Here is a 17,840-nt window from a genome sequence, read left to right on the forward strand (position 1 = left end):
ATCCTCATAGACTGTAAGCTCTTGTGTCCCTCCTCATCCTCATAGACTGTAAGCTCTTGTGTCACCCCCTCATCTTCATAGACTGTAAGCTCTTGTGTCACCCCCTCATCCTCATAGACTGTAAGCTCTTGTGTCACCCCCTCATCCTCATAGACTGTAAGCTCTTGTGTCACCCCCTCATCCTCATAGACTGTAATCTCTTGTGTCATCCCCTCATCCTCATAGACTGTAAGCTCTTGTGTCACCCCCTCATCCTCATAGACTGTAAGCTCTTGTGTCACCCCTCATCCTCATAGACTGTAATCTCTTGTGTCACCACCTCATCCTCAGACTGTAAGCTTTTGTGTCACCCCCTCAGCCTCATAGACTGTAAGCTCTTGTGTCACTCCTCATCCTCATAGACTGTAAGCTCTTGTGTCACCCCTCATCCTCATAGACTGTAAGCTCTTGTGTCACCCCCTCATCCTCATAGACTGTAATCTCTTGTGTCACCCCTCATCCTCATAGACTGTAATCTCTTGTGTCACCACCTCATCCTCAGACTGTAAGCTCTTGTGTCACCCCCTCATCCTCATAGACTGTAATCTCTTGTGTCACCCCTCATCCTCATAGACTGTAATCTCTTGTGTCACCACCTCATCCTCAGACTGTAAGCTCTTGTGTCACCCCCTCATCCTCATAGACTGTAAGCTCTTGTGTCACCCCCTCATCCTCATAGACTGTAAGCTCTTGTGTCACCCCCTCATCCTCATAGACTGTAATCTCTTGTGTCACCACCTCATCCTCAGACTGTAAGCTTTTGTGTCACCCCCTCAGCCTCATAGACTGTAAGCTCTTGTGTCACTCCTCATCCTCATAGACTGTAAGCTCTTGTGTCACCCCTCATCCTCATAGACTGTAAGCTCTTGTGTCACCCCCTCATCCTCATAGACTGTAAGCTCTTGTGTCACCCCTCATCCTCATAGACTGTAAGCTCTTGTGTCACCCCCTCATCCTCATAGACTGTAAGCTCTTGTGTCACTCCTCATCCTCATAGACTGTAAGCTCTTGTGTCACCCCCTCATCCTCATAGACTGTAAGCTCTTGTGTCACGCCTCATCCTCATAGACTGTAAGCTCTTGTGTCACCCCCTCATCCTCATAGACTGTAAGCTCTTGTGTTTCTCCTCATCCTCATAGACTGTAAGCTCTTGTGTCACCCCCTCATCTTCATAGACTGTAAGCTCTTGTGTCACCCCCTCATCCTCATAGACTGTAAGCTCTTGTGTTACCACCTCATCCTCATAGACTGTAAGCTCTTGTGTCACTCCTCATCCTCATAGACTGTAAGCTCTTGTGTCACCCCTCATCCTCATAGACTGTAAGCTCTTGTGTCACCCCCTCATCCTCATAGACTGTAAGCTCTTGTGTCACCCCCTCATCCTCATAGACTGTAAGCTCTTGTGTCACCCCCTCATCCTCATAGACTGTAAGCTCTTGTGTCACCCCCTCATCCTCATAGACTGTAAGCTCTTGTGTCACCCCCTCATCCTCATAGACTGTAAGCTCTTGTGTCTCCCCCTCATCCTCATAGACTGTAAGCTCTTGTGTCACCCCTCATCCTCATAGACTGTAAGCTCTTGTGTCACCCCCTCATCCTCATAGACTGTAAGCTCTTGTGTCACTCCTCATCCTCATAGACTGTAAGCTCTTGTGTCACCCCCTCATCCTCATAGACTGTAAGCTCTTGTGTCACGCCTCATCCTCATAGACTGTAAGCTCTTGTGTCACCCCCTCATCCTCATAGACTGTAAGCTCTTGTGTCCCTCCTCATCCTCATAGACTGTAAGCTCTTGTGTCACCCCCTCATCTTTATAGACTGTAAGCTCTTGTGTCACTCCTCATCCTCATAGACTGTAAGCTCTTGTGTCACCCCCTCATCCTCATAGACTGTAAGCTCTTGTGTCCCTCCTCATCCTCATAGACTGTAAGCTCTTGTGTCACCCCCTCATCTTCATAGACTGTAAGCTCTTGTGTCACCCCCTCATCCTCATAGACTGTAAGCTCTTGTGTCACCCCCTCATCCTCATAGACTGTCAGCTCTTGTGTCACCCCCTCATCCTCATAGACTGTAATCTCTTGTGTCATCCCCTCATCCTCATAGACTGTAAGCTCTTGTGTCACCCCATCATCCTCTTAGACTGTAAGCTCTTGTGTCACCCCTCATCCTCATAGACTGTAATCTCTTGTGTCACCACCTCATCCTCAGACTGTAAGCTTTTGTGTCACCCCCTCATCCTCATAGACTGTAAGCTCTTGTGTCACCCCCTCATCCTCATAGACTGTAAGCTCTTGTGTCACTCCTCATCCTCATAGACTGTAAGCTCTTGTGTCACCCCCTCATCCTCATAGACTGTAAGCTCTTGTGTCCCTCCTCATCCTCATAGACTGTAAGCTCTTGTGTCACCCCCTCATCTTCATAGACTGTAAGCTCTTGTGTCACCCCCTCATCTTCATAGACTGTAAGCTCTTGTGTCACCCCCTCATCCTCATAGACTGTAAGCTCTTGTGTCACCCCCTCATCCTCATAGAGACTGTCAGCTCTTGTGTCACCCCCTCATCCTCATAGACTGTAATCTCTTGTGTCATCCCCTCATCCTCATAGACTGTAAGCTCTTGTGTCACCCCCTCATCCTCATAGACTGTAAGCTCTTGTGTCACCCCTCATCCTCATAGACTGTAATCTCTTGTGTCACCACCTCATCCTCAGACTGTAAGCTTTTGTGTCACCCCCTCAGCCTCATAGACTGTAAGCTCTTGTGTCACTCCTCATCCTCATAGACTGTAAGCTCTTGTGTCACCCCTCATCCTCATAGACTGTAAGCTCTTGTGTCACCCTCTCATCCTCATGGACTGTAATCTCTTGTGTCATCCCCTCATCCTCATAGACTGTAAGCTCTTGTGTCACCCCCTCATCCTCATAGACTGTAAGCTCTTGTGTCACCCCTCATCCTCATAGACTGTAATCTCTTGTGTCACCACCTCATCCTCATAGACTGTAAGCTCTTGTGTCACCCCCTCAGCCTCATAGACTGTAAGCTCTTGTGTCACGCCTCATCCTCATAGTTTGTAAGCTCTTGTGTCACCCCTCATCCTCATAGACTGTAAGCTCTTGTGTCACCCCTCATCCTCATAGACTGTAATCTCTTGTGTCACCACCTCATCCTCAGACTGTAAGCTCTTGTGTCACCCCCTCAGCCTCATAGACTGTAAGCTCTTGTGTCACCCCCTCATCCTCATAGACTGTAAGCTCTTGTGCCCCCCCCTCATAGACTGTAAGCTCTTGTGTCACCCCTCATCCACATAGACTGTAAGCTCTTGTGTCACCCCCTCATCCTCATAGACTGTAAGCTCTTGTGTCACCCCCTCATCCTCATAGACTGTAAGCTCTTGTGTCACCCCTCATCCTCATATATACCGTAAGCTCTTGTGTCACCCCCTCATCCTCATAGACTGTAAGCTCTTGTGTCACTCCCTCCTCCTCATAGACTGTAAGCTCTTGTGTCACTCCCTCCTCCTCATATACCGTAAGCTCTTGTGTCACCCCCTCATCCTCATAGACTGTAAGCTCTTGTGTCACCTCCTCATCCTCATAGACTGTAAGCTCTTGTGTCTCCCCCTCATCCTCATAGACTGTAAGCTCTTGTCTCACCCCCTCATCCTCATAGACTGTAAGCTCTTGTGTCACCCCCTCATCCTCATAGACTGTAAGCTCTGGTGTCACCCCCTCATCCTCATAGTCTGTAAGGTCTTGTGAGCAGGGCCGTCACTCCTATTGTTCCATATGACTGTTTGTATTCTGTAATGTAATATTATATTTGTATATGTCCCCTGTGATTTGTAAAGGGCTGCAGAATTTGATGGCGCCATATAAATAAAGATTATTATTATTATTGCTCCTTCCTTGTGTTCATTCAATCAGCCAGCAATTTTCATGCAGCCCCCTGTCATACAGCAATTGGTGACTGGTGTAGGATTCAGAAAATCTGAGCGGGGAAGGGACAGATTCATGATTTCAGGTGACGCGATTCACTAAGATCGTGTGCCCGATATCCTGCATGTGTCACTTTCCCGCTCAGGTCCGCCGGAGTTCACCTTCTTCTTCCTGGTGCATGTAAGTGCTGATCTTGCGACACAATTTGAATCTTAAATCCTGAGCTCTGTCCAAAACAGTCGGATCGTCCGATGGCCGCCCCCGTAATTTTTGATGCATGAAAACAAGCGCAGCTGCGCCAAAAAAGGATCACGTGCACCAAAATCCCAGTGCAGATACCTGTTAAATACGTGTGCAAGCCGCGTAATCAATCCCCGAAAATGGTGCACAGTCCGATGAAAGTGCACAGCGCGACCCCTGGTAAATGAGCCCCAATATGTGTGGCACGGACAATGACTAGGGGCTTGTCATTTTTAAAGGGTGATAACACGTAGGTCTTACCCACTGAACGTGTATCCTTGCATCATTTTATGGGTTGATAAAGAAAGATAAAGAAGCCAGAAGCTTTATCTTTCTTTCTATATTGAGTTATCAATCACTACTGTGGCTACGGCCGGCATTACACACATTTATTTTCTTTCCCTTCTCCTGTGGACCCAACTGGAATACAACACTTTGGATGAGCTGACCCAAATGTTACCTTTATGCCTGTTTACAGTATATATACCCCTTAAAAATGCTCATACGATGGGATAGGAGAATACAATTGTATGACCCTGTGCCTTCCTGGACATGAATACAGGCAGTCCCCGGGTTACGTACAAGATAGGGTCCGGAGGTTTGTGTTTGAATTTGTTCTTGAATTTGTATGTAAGTCGAAACTGTATATTTTATAATTGTAGATCCAGACAAAAAAAATGTTGGCCCCAGTGACAATTGGAGTTTAAACATTTTTTGCTGTAATGAGACCAATGATTATCAATAAAGCTTCATTACAGACACATTACAGCTGATTATTGCAGTCTGGGACTATAGTAAAGCATCCAGAGAGCTTCACCAAAGGTCAGAGGGGTCTGTCTGTAACTATGGGTTGTCTGTAAGTCGGGTGTCCTTAAGTAGGGGACCGCCTGTATATGCAGATGGAATTTTTAGCCAAAGGCACTAGACAATGGGGCATATTTACTAAGGTCCCGTGGACACATTTCCATCGGGTCTTCCAATGTTTTCGGGGATGGGCGGGGGATTGTGTTTTGCCGCATCGGCGCCGGATTTCACGCAACACAAATCAGGGGGCGGGCAGACGGACGATCAGATGGATTCAGACAACGCGCGGGATTTAACATGTCAAATTGTGTCGCAAGACAATGCACTCACATACACCGGGAAGAAGAAGGTGAACTCCGGCGGACCTGAGCGGGGAAGCGACACATGCAGGATATCGGGCGCCTGATCATGGTGAATCGCGCTGGACTTCATCCTCGTTGGACAGTCCGGATCGGGGATGGTGACAGAACCGGGTAAGTAAATGTACCCCATTACCTTGTTCTCAGTTAGTTTTGAGCCAAGACTGTAGAAGGGTATCTTGATAAGTAGATTTAGATCTGTGTAAAGAAACATCATCATTTAAAAACAGTTGGTAGTAAAAGGAGTTGGGAGTAGAAAAATAAATGATGCCTACAAACTTACCATTTAAAGACGGAAAAATCGTGCCCTTGTCAATTTGTGTTATGAGAATTTTAAGGTTTTCATACTAGAAACACAAAGTGTAAAAGAAAAAAATGTAAGACGTCCTGGACTCAGTGAGACAAGTTAGTTAAGTGGTAGTCAGAAATGTTCTCAAGAAATGCACCCTGTGAAAATTTAAACATGTTATGCAGCTTTATATATATATATATATATATATATATATATATATATATATACTGTATATATATGTATATATAGTGATTACACTGTCCCCCTGGAAGGCAAAGATGGCAGTGGCTGTAGCTGCCAGTGTCTTGTTGTGCCGAGTCATCAAGCGACTGATAAAACATTATAGATACATTTAAAGGGAACCTGTCATCACAATTTCACAAATACAGTTAGTGACAGGTTCCCATAGAAGCCTATTAATTAACTGACACCCTTTTTTTCCCAAAAATTGTTTCCTTACATAAATCAACTTTATTTTATATTACCTGGCTCGGCCAGAGGGATGTCCTGCTTGGCCTGCCCCTCACATCTACTAGTCCCTATGTCCTGTATGCCTTTTCTCAGCATGTCATGTGGCCAGAGAGATGTCATCTAAGGTCCTTCACCTAGTAACCTTTGCAACATCTACCCCATACATATATCTGATCACATGACAGTATCATGGCTTGTTCACAGCATGGACAGTCTCCATGGACCTCTACTCCTCTGCATCCTCCATGGATGCTGCTGTGATTTCATGTGATCAGATACATACATGGGCTGAGTGCAAATGTAACACTTGGACCTTAGACGTCACATGACATGGAGGGGCCAATGATGTAACAGAGCTCTCTCTCAAAGTTCCACACAGCATGTTCCATAGGAGTAACACCTGTAAATCAGGACTAGGGAGGCCGGACACTGCATATACTGGAGCCCATTACTATTATTGGACTCACATCAGGGCAGTTGCATATAAGTTTACTCACTGAAGTTTTAACATTGCAGCCATGGAAAGGAACCATTTAGGGATAAGGGTGATGGTTTTAAATCATACTTTTTATTGTAGTATTTATTTTGGGTGGGTTAATTTGCATGGCAGGTTGTCTTTAATGTTTAGTCTTAGGGAGGCTACACTGTAAGGAAATCAGTGATTCTCACTCTGAGATCTTCTTGTTTGATCTGGGAGAGTGAAAGACCCTGAAACGTGCCCAGACATCATTCTATCATTGTCACTTACATCAAGATCACCGGTTGTTCCAATATTGCTTTCCCAGCTTTTAATAACTGGTTCTCTAAAACACAAAATATTTCATATTAAACTACTTTTCAGTATGTTATATATACCACAAAGAGGGATAGCTTCCTCATAAACTCATGGCTAAGGTGCATCACATGACAAAATTCGAGAAAACAATCTCGTAGACTTTCGAATAGTTTTGTTGTAATGTTGCATCTCAATATACCTGATACATGACTGATGGATTATAGTAGATGGCCTCCACTAAAATACTTCGGCCATGACAGTTCCTATAGGTACATTGATGAGGAATATAATTATGATCAACACCTACCCGGCCTCACGGAATTGTAAATGCAGCTTATCGTCCATTATCAAAAGTTCAATTTTCACCTTTGTCTCCTAGAAAACAATCACATAGTACATGATGCAAACAATATACGACACTAGCCTAGAAAATACCTGGGGATGTATTAGACCAGTGATTTTCAACCTGTGTGCCGCGGCACACTAGTGTGCCGCGACACATGGTTGAGTGTGCCGCGGGGAAAGTTCCCCGAACTATGCTTCCCCCTGTGTAGCGCTGCCACAGCGCCCCCGTGTTTCTGCCCCCATACTTACAAGTCCCGCGTCGGCGATCCGCCCATCTTCTGTAGCTCCTGCACTGGGCGGCCCATGTCACTTGACTGACGCGACCTGACGTCAGGTCGCGTAAGTCACGTGACCAGACGCGCGGTGCAGGAGCTACAGAAGATGGGCGGATCGCCATTAGGAGAGAAGTTACGCGGAAGAAGACATCAAGGGTAAGTATATAAGGTAATTATTTGTATAAGGAAGGAAGTTAGGGTCTTTTTTTTTATTAGTAAAGGGAGGCTGGGGCTTTTTATTAGTAAAGGGAGGCCTCTAGGGCCTTTTAATTAGTAAAGGGAGGCCGCTAGGGGCTCTTAATTAGTAAAGGGAGGCCTCTAGGGTCTTTTAATTAGTAAAGGGAGGCCGCTAGGGTCTTTTAATTAGTAAAGGGAGGCCTCTAGGGTCTTTTAATTAGCAAAGGGAGGCCGCTAGGGTCTTTTAATTAGTAAAGGGAGGCCGCTAGGGTCTTTTAATTAGTAAAGGGAGGCCTCTAGGGTCTTTTAATTAGCAAAGGGAGGCCTCTAGGGTCTTTTAATTAGTAAAGGGAGGCCGCTAGGGTCTTTTAATTAGTAAAGGGAGGCCGCTGGGGTCTTTTAATTAGTAAAGGGAGGCCGCTAGGGTTTTTTTTATTAGTAAAGGGAGGCCTTTTATGACTGTTTTAGTGCTATTTTGGTTGTTGGTGTGCCCCAGGATTTTCTAAGTATAAAAAGTGTGCCGTGGCTCAAAAAAGGTTGAAAATCACTGTATTAGACAGATGATAATTAGTGATGTGCGCATGAAAATTGCAAAGTTCGGGTTTGTATTGGGTTCTGATCAACCCCTCCCAGACAGTAATGCCCAGAATCGGTGCCGGCACCAAATGTGGACATTAATGTGTGACATTTTAAAGACGATTGAGTCAATAAATTTTGGGGAAAATCGCCATTCCCTGATGAGGTCAGTGTGAGCCATTGATTTTAATGTCACTGGAAATTTTACCAGCAGTATTTTTCAGAGTAAGTTTTGTAGGTGTTTCTCGTTTTTTAACGAATCCGCTCCACACTGATGACTTATACGGTAAAGTCATAACAAGACTACTCGTGGCCATTCTGATATTTTGGGGCAGATTTACTTACCCGGTCCTGTTGCGATCCAGCGGCGCGTTCTCTGTGGAGGATTCGGGTCTTCCGGCGATTCACGAAGGTAGTGCGCCCGATGTCCACCAGGTATCGCTGCTGTGCTGAATTCCGTCGGAGTGCACTGGAGTTCACCAAGCCAGGCCGGGTGCAGGTAAGCACGTGTCAAGCGAACTTTTTTTTTTTTAAATACAGCGGGTTTTCCTGATCCATCGGGTTTTCTTACGGCCACGCCCCCCCCCCATTTCCATCACGTGCAACCTGGCGCCGATGCGACACAATCCGATCGCGTGCGCCAAAATCCTGGGACAATTCAGGGAAAATCGGCGCAAATCGGAAATATTTGTGTAGCCCGTCGGAAAAACGTGATTCGGGCCCTTAGTAAATGACCCCCTTTGTGTGTTGCTACCACCACACTCTGTATACTACGGAAGACTGGAAGAAGTGCCCACCATAAATACAAAGTCAATCTATATATTACATGAACTGTTCCTGTTTTTATCGTTTCCATTTTTCACTCCCCACCTTCAAAAATCTATAACTTTTTTATTTTTACACGTAAAGAGCTGTGTGAGGGCTTATTTTCTGCGTAACAAATTGCACTTCATAATGGTGGCATTGAATATTCCATGCCGTGTACTGGGTAGCGGGAAAAAAATTCCAAATGCAGTGAAAATAGTGAAAAAATACATTTGCAGTGTTTTCTTGTGGGCTTGGATTTTACAGCTTTCACTTCACGCCACAAATGACATGTCTACTTTATTCTTTGGGTCAATACGATTATGCAGATACCAAATTTGTATAGGTTTTATAATGTTTTCATACATTTACAAAAATTAAAACCTCCTGTACAATTTTTTTTTTTAATTATTTTGCCGTCTTCTGGCGCTAATAACTTTTTCATACTTTGGTGTATGGAGCTGTGGGTGGCGTCATTTTTTGCAACTTTTGATGATGTTTTCATTGATTTTATTTTTAGGACTTAATGAACTTTTTATCACTTTTTATAGAATTTTAATTTTTTTTTAAATGGCAAAAAAGTGCCATTTTTGATTTTGGGCGCGATTTTCCGTTACGGGGTTATATTTTTGATTATATTTTGATAGATCCGGCATTTTCGGACGTGGTGATACCTAATGTGTTTATGATTTTTACTGTTTATTTAGATTTGTATCAGTTCTAGGGAAAGGGGGCTGATTTGAATTTTTAGGGTTTTTTTTATTATAATTTTTTTTTAACTTTTTTTTAATTTTTACTATTTTTCAGACTCCCTAGGGTACTTTAACCCTAGGTTGTCTGATCGATCCTACTATATACCGCCATACTGCAATATGGCCGTATATGGGGATTTTACTCCTCATTCATTACAATGTGCTGATAGCACATTGTAATGAATGGGTTAAAACGAAGTAGCCTTGGGTCTTCGGAACACCCGAGGCTACCATGGCGAAGGACCGCCGCTCCCCGATGATGTCACGGGGAGCGACAATCCTCAGAAAGATGGCGGCGCCCATGCAAGGGCACTTGTTCACCCAAAGCAGTGAACCATTTATGAAGTATTTGTGCAATATTTTTATCCTGGAAATACCGATCCTGTCTTCCTCTTATCAAAGTTTTCAGTACCAGGCTAGTGAGATCAGTCATTGCCCCCCTATCCATGTTCCCCAACTGAAACCCAACTAGTGACCTTGTCTTACCTAAGTCTACGGCCTCACACATATGATCGTATTTGGGAGCTGTGGGCACGGTCAAGGTGAGCAAACCATGTATCACTAAACCATGACCATGCCAGGCCTCTGCTACTTTGAAACTAGGAGTGGTTAGCATTCCCATCTCCACCCAGCTTAAACGGCCCACAGACCATTTTGATACATCGTCGTGAGCATGAGGCCTAAGGCGGGTTCAGCGGGACAAATAAAATCTTTGAGGAAAAAGTCCCACGTCATGTTCCCCGTGTCTATGATCCTGGAATACCTCCACTTACCGGGAGGCCCCACAGTTTCCAGGTTCACTAAAATGTATCTACTTGAAGATACAATAACCAGACAACAGAATTATAATATATTATATAGCTGTCACTTACAAACAATACAGTAAAGAACGTTTTGTGTGAATTGGAAGAAAATCCTTCTAAATGTATCGTAATAGTGGATTCTCTTTCGGCATTGAAGTTAAGCTCTGGCATCTTTGTGACAGTGATCAGCACGGTGGTCGAATCTGTTTCATGAATCTATAAACAGAGAATTTTACATTAAAGGTTATAGAAAGATGTATACAGCTAGTGCTAAAAGTAACAAAGTAGGTAGATACTTACACCATGAATTATAGCTTCAAGTGTTTCGGGTGAAATCATTATATTCTTATTTTCCTAAAGAGAAGGAACAAAGAATATGTCTTTTATTCACTATGGGATAGACTTAAAGGAAACCTATAACTTTAAAATGCCAGTTATAACCCACAAATACCTTGCACCAGCTTGAGCTGATGTCGGAACACATTTTCACTATTTGCAGAAACCGCTGTATTCCGTTTAAAACTGTTTTATTCTTTATATTCCAACCCCCCTTCGGCGCACCACGATATGTGTTCGGCGCACCATGCGCGCGACCGTGCGTGCACCTTATTAGGAGGTGCCGGAGAGCCAGTGACGTCACCGAGCTCTCGGGCACACTCACGCCTGCGCAACTTCGTGTGCAAAGCCGGCCAGGATAAAAATTTCAAGTTGCGCAGGCGCGAGTGTACCCAAGAGCTCGGTGACGTCACCGGCTATCCGGCACCTCCTAATAAGGTGCACGCACGGTCGCGCGCATGGTGCGCCGAACACATATCGTGATGCACCGAAAGGGGGTTGGAATATAAAGAATAAAACAGTTTTAAGCGGAATATGGCATGTGGGTTATAATTGGCATATGTGGCATATAGTAGTAGGTTTCCTTTAACTTATAAGGAGGAAGATTTTCGGGGCAGTTACATTTTAGAGTTTTCTAAGACTCTATGGCTCATCTAGCTTTTTCATCAAACCCCTGGTGCCAGAGTTAGATACTGGGCAGAAACAATGAACAGAAGAGATCGCGGCACTTCCGAATAAAACTTGGGTCTTTATTTGATAGTAGAGTTAAAACATGGTAGATGAAACAGACATATCGCGATATGTCTGTTTCATCTACCATGTTTTAACTCTACTATCAAATAAAGACCCAAGTTTTATTCGGAAGTGCCGCGATCTCTTCTGTTCATTGTTTCTACTCCACACCTGCAATCCTAGCAGGCAACGCGGTTTGCACTCCCAGCGTGTCAAATACACATGAAAATTTTCATTTCCAGGCTTTTACAAGCAACCATCTACATTGAACCAGGTGAGCTGCACAAACTTTATTTTCTACTACTTTTTTAGATACTGGGCCCTTTGCTCTGACACAAAAATGAGCATCAAAATGTTTACATTTCCACCTAGAAAATATGTGAATATGTTTTCCATAAATAGATAAAGAAATTAATACATTTTGACTACCTTGTAAGGCAGTCCCCTTAACATCAAGCATGACTTTCAGGAAGCCTATTACAGGATGCAAAATTAAAGACAAAACCAGTTTATCTATTCCAAAAGGAGCGGATAACCAACTGGTTGCGCCATTTTACTACAATGTAGGGAACTGGTTTATCTGAGTTTGAAGGTAACTTTCCAACCAGAGTAACTCAGTTCCCTTCACTGTACTGAAGAGATGCACCCACATTGAAACAGAGCTGTCTACAGTTGGGAATCTGTTCCTTTTGTAAAAGATATACTGGTTTGGCTTCAATTCTGCATCTTGTCATTTGGCTTCCTAAAAGCCATGCTTGATTTTCAGGGGACTGCCTCACAAGGTAGCCAAAAAGACATTCTTTTCCTTATCCCATTCTGGAAAACTTATTTGCACATTACCCAAAATCCTCTAGTGGAGCATCAATGGCTTTAAGTCTGCACACGCCTGCAAAGCGGCCTTAATTGGCAAAGTCTCCTTAAAGAAAAAACTCTGACTTCCAGACCCTAATTTTGGACGTGTCAATTGACCTGCCACTTACCACAAACACCTTATTACCCTATTCCTTCAGAATCATTTTTTGGTCTGTCTGATGTGTTTAAATCTTGACCTACTCTTCAAGTCCTTGTCAAAGTTGACAACCTGGTAGGTGGATGGCTACGTCAAAGCAACTGTCTGAATTTTTTTCTACCTTTAGTCCATATTCTGCCAATTAGATAATTAAGCTAGTATAACTTTAATTTATTAGTTTTATTCTGAAAACTCCTCGAAATGCCTCCTGATTATTATACATCTCCTGTCACACTGTTACAACGGACCAGAATACTAATGGTCTATAACAATTTTTAAGAGAATAAAGAGATACTATACCAGTGATGGCAAACCTTTTAGAGACCGAGTGCCCAAACTACAACAAAGACCCGCTTATTTATTGCAAAGTGCCAACACAGAAATTTAATTTGTGATTTATGCTCCCTTCTCTGTGACAGTTTTCATTGATACCAGCCCCTGAGGACACCAATAAAGCAGAAAATAGTCCCAGGTAGTCCTGTCACTTTAAAATACCTCTGTGCACAGCAAGTCCTGGGCTGTCTGGACTGCAGGAAGATACCTGGAGTCATCTCTGGTGATGGCCTGAGTGCCCACAGAAAGGGCTCCGAGTGCCACCTCTGGCACCAGTGCCATAGGTTAGCCATCACTGTACTATACTATGGAGAATGATGCTGTCCCTCCAACAAGCAGAAATGTTATTTATTCTAGCTGCCCATGTGATGCCATGCTGAGGCATCCTGTGATTTAAAAGTAGAGCCTATAGAAGGATGAATTAATGTGTCTTATTATAACAGGCCTGAACAGTATCCATTGATCAAGTACTGTAGCTTACCAAGTCTTTGTTGAGTTTTGTGACATCATCAACAAAAGGAGAAAACATATGTTTCAAGTAATAGTGAAGTAAGCTTATTCCATTTCCTTGCAAACTGTCATGTTTTTGGTCTGAGACCACATTGGAGTTGGCAACAACCAGCTAGAAAAGAATACAAAAAATAGTACAATCATATATGATCTTTGTATTATGCTGTACAATTTATCATAAAAACAACATCTGTTGAAGGGGTGTTCCTGTTTCGGCACATAAAAATCACTGTATAATGAAGAGTTCTAAAATTTTGCATTATACTTTTTGTAAAAATCCTTCACGGTTCTCTAGATCTCTGCTTGCTGCCATTTTATCGAAAGCTTCTATGTTTACTTCCAGTAGATGGAAATCCATAATCATGTTAGGTACACAGCTTGTTATAACATACAGCTCTACTATCTGTGATGGAACGAGCTATGTACCTGTGTGACATCACATGACCAGCGATATAACGAGCCTTGCACCTGTGTGACATCACATGACCATGCATATAAATAGCCATACACCTGTGTGACATCACATGACCAGCGATATATCTAGTCGTGCACCTGTGGGACATCACATGACCAGGGATATAACAAGCTTTGCACCTGTGTGACATCACATGACTAGGGATATAAACAGTCGTGCACCTGTGTGACATAACATAACCAGGGATATAACAAGACATGCACCTGTCTGACATCACGTGACTAGGGATATAAACAGCAGTGCACCGGTGTGACATCACATGACCAGAAATATAAAGAGCCGTGCACCTGTGTGATATCACATGACCAGGGATATAATGAGTCATGCACCTGTGTGACATCACAAGACCAGGGATATAACGAGTCGTGCACCTGTGTGACACCACATGACTAGGGATATAAATAGCCGTGCACCTGTGTGACATCACATGACCATAAATATAAAGAGCCACAGACCTTTGTAAAATCACATGACCAGGGATATAACAAGCCGTGCACTTGTGTGGCATCACATGACCAGCGATATAAGGAGTGATGCACCTGTGTTACATCACATGACCAGGAATATCATAAGCCGTGCACCTGTGGGACATCACATGACCAGGAATATCATAAGCCGTGCGCCTGTGTGACATCACATGACCAGGAATATCATAAGCCGTGCACCTGTGTGACATCACATGACCATGTACCGGTTTTTATCTACAGAGGGTAAACAATGAAGCTTCCTGTAGAATAACAGCAAGTAGAAAACTGAGAGGAATTGATACAGAGGGTATATCGAGAAATTGTATTACTTTTTTTCATGAAAACATATGTATTTGCTAAAATTCCTTTAAGTAAACACCCCTTTAAGTAAAACTTTGAGAAAAGGCAAGGTCCAGATGTCTGATGGTGCCAACCGCCTGCTTTTCTTGCATTGTTGGTAATTTGATGATCCTATTACATTTAGTTCTTTGGGCTCAAGAGGTTTAATCTAGTAATATCCACTTTCTATTTTACAGGATATATCACTGATGCAATATCAGGTTTTCATTTCATACTTACATTAAAGTATAATTCCAGGCAGTCAGGTTTGTTCTGAGAGATAGAATCTAGAACCAGGACTGCAGTACCCGAAGGATCAATGATAAAATAATCTACAATGAACAACAGTGGATTTTATATATTAATAGGGACATTTTTAGATACTGCATTTTTTCACAAATACAAGTAGGTTCCCATAGAGTCCTATTAACTAAATTCCACCCTTCTTTCAGCTTAATTTTTTCCCCTCATATCCCCATAAAATCAACCATGGAATACAGCCAGATTCCAGAAGCGTGTCAGAGGGGGTGTGCCCTACTTGGGTGAGTCCAGCAGCCACTCCCATCCTCACTCACTTTTACAACTCCCCATGTCCCCTGCGCCAAGCCTCCTGCTCACCATCTCAGCACTTCATGTTATGTGACCAGGGTGATGTCATCTAAGGTCCTTTACACACTAACATTTTTTTTTGCAAAATCTACACCATGGGGCAGATTTACTTACCCGGTCCATTCGCGATCCAGCGGCGCGTTCTCTGCAGTGGATTTGGGTCCGGCCGGGATTCATTAAGGCAGTTCCTCCGACGTCCACCAGGTGGCGCTACTGCGCCGAAGAGCATCGGAACGCACTCAAGTTCGCCAGCCTATTCCTAGTGAAGGTAAGTGCAAGCTCCGCGACACTATATTTTTTTTAAATGCGGCGGTTTTTCCGAATCCGTCGTGTTTTCGTTCGGCCACGCCCCCCGATTTCTGTCGTGTGCATGCCAGCGCCGATGCGCCACAATCCGATCGTGTGGGGAAATCGGCGCAAATCGGAAATATTCGGGTAACACGTCGGGAAAACGCGAATCAGGCCCTTAGTGAATGACCCCCCATGTGTTTATCTGATCACATGAAATCACAGCAGCCTCCATGGATATTTTACTACTCTCTATCATCCATGCTGTGATTTCATGTGATCAGATAAATACATAGAGTAGACTTTGCAAACATATCAGGACCTTAGATGATCTCCATGGTCGCATCACATTAAGTGCTAAATGGTGAAAAGAAGGCATGGGGAGGAGTAGCAGTGAGTGAGGATAAGAGGACACACCACCTCTGCATTGTTGATGGAATCTGGCTGTATGCCAGATGAGATAACAATATGTTGATTTTCTGGGGATGTGGAAAAAGAAGGGTTCTGGGAAAATAGGAAAAGTTTTCCTTGGATAAGGAAAACCACTCCTCTTTTAGCTACCTTGTAAGGCAGCTCCCTTGACATCAAGCATGACCTTCAGGGAGCCTTCTGACTTGAAGCGGAATTAAAACCAAACCAGTATATCTACTGCAGAAGGATCAGACTCCCAAATGTAGACAGCACTGTTTCGACCTGGTTGCGTCTCTTCAGTACAGCGTAGGGAAGGGGTTTGGCTGAGTGAGTGGCTAGTAACTGGGGTATGAAAGTAAGAGTTCTCTTTACGGAGACTGCCAATTAAGGCCACCATGTAGGTGTGTGGAGTCATGAGTATAGCCATGAGTATAGCCATGAGTGCTCCACAAGGGGATACTTGGAAATATACAAAGTTTTCCAGAATGGGGTAAGGAATTCCACGCCTCTTTTAGCTACCTTGTAAGGCAGCTCCCTTGACATCAAGCATGACCTTCAGGAAGCCTTATGACATGAATGTGGAACTGGTTTGGCTGAGTGAGAGGCTTGTGACTAGGGTCAGGAAAAAAGGGTGGCATTTAGTTAATAGGTCTCTCTGGGAACCTCTCACTAACTGAATTAGTGTATTGGACAGGTTCACTTTCAGGCCTATGTAATATAGAAAACTTTACTCTTTTGCTATGGAAACTTGTCATTTATCTTGATGTCTCACCACATTGTGTACCCTTCCATACCCTAGGGCCTTTACTTACCAGAACCCTTGCCCTTTTCATTCATGAGATGAGTTATTTGGCGAACAATGCGGCACAACTGAAATATATTAAGAAATTATAATTAGCAACCACAAAAGTAGAACAAAATTTGTACTGAAATATAAAATAAATTGTACATTTAATATTATTTCGACAGACTATTGGCTTAGAACCCATTTGATTCATTTAACTTGGCCTGAACTGTGCCCCATTGCTCCAATGATGCATTGAATTTATGGTGCAGTTTTCTGGCACAAAATAAACAATTTAATGGGAGGTGTAAAATTGGACTACTTCACAGCTAATAATGTAAAAGATTTATCATTTAGAATCATATACAGGGCTAAAAACTGGTGCTTTTTTACATTATTTTTGAGAATTAGTAATATATTTCACCAATTTCTTGAAACACATCTGAATATATTCTTCAAATTTTGCACATTTCCAGCTACCACTAGAGGGTGCACTTTTATGTAGTAACTTCTTAGCTCTCTTAATGGTTGCTCCAAGAACCATATACACATTTGGGACATTATGGATTCATGACAGGGGTATTAAAGGAAACCCCCCCCTAGTCACCCTAATTCAATGAACTGCACTTTGTGCAGGGCCTAAAAGGAGGAGCAGGACTCTAGGTTCTAGTGAGGTTCTAGGAATAGAATGAAAATGAGTCCTGCTCCTCCCTTCATGTATTATTCAATGAATTAGCCTTGACTGGAGTGTTCCTTTAAAATAAATTTGACTTACACTTGATTTCAAGGGTCCACTTATTTCCCCTAGTTCCAGATCAGAGTCAGGCCTTAAAAAGAAAGTTGAACAGAAAAAATGATAGTATTTTTCGTATTTCACTTCTGAAACCTGTAGATCTACAACA

At 43.3% G+C, this 17,840-nt stretch overlaps 1 protein-coding gene across 1 annotated transcript in view; it reads right to left on the minus strand.

Moving 5' to 3' along the window:
- Positions 1–17,840, minus strand: part of LOC140066149 (uncharacterized) — a 77,538-nt gene that overhangs the window by 19,595 nt on the left and 40,103 nt on the right. Inside the window, exons 7-16 of the mRNA XM_072113689.1 lie at positions 17,714–17,765; positions 16,967–17,024; positions 15,087–15,178; positions 13,537–13,677; positions 10,946–10,999; positions 10,715–10,861; positions 7,221–7,288; positions 6,887–6,941; positions 5,659–5,722; positions 5,512–5,573 (exon numbers count right to left, since the gene is read on the minus strand). Of these exons, the coding sequence (XP_071969790.1) occupies positions 5,512–5,573; positions 5,659–5,722; positions 6,887–6,941; positions 7,221–7,288; positions 10,715–10,861; positions 10,946–10,999; positions 13,537–13,677; positions 15,087–15,178; positions 16,967–17,024; positions 17,714–17,765 (793 nt within the window). The remainder of the gene's footprint in view (positions 1–5,511; positions 5,574–5,658; positions 5,723–6,886; positions 6,942–7,220; positions 7,289–10,714; positions 10,862–10,945; positions 11,000–13,536; positions 13,678–15,086; positions 15,179–16,966; positions 17,025–17,713; positions 17,766–17,840) is intronic.

This window comes from Engystomops pustulosus, chromosome 6 (genome assembly GCF_040894005.1).
Source record: "Engystomops pustulosus chromosome 6, aEngPut4.maternal, whole genome shotgun sequence".
Taxonomy (NCBI): domain Eukaryota; kingdom Metazoa; phylum Chordata; class Amphibia; order Anura; family Leptodactylidae; genus Engystomops; species Engystomops pustulosus.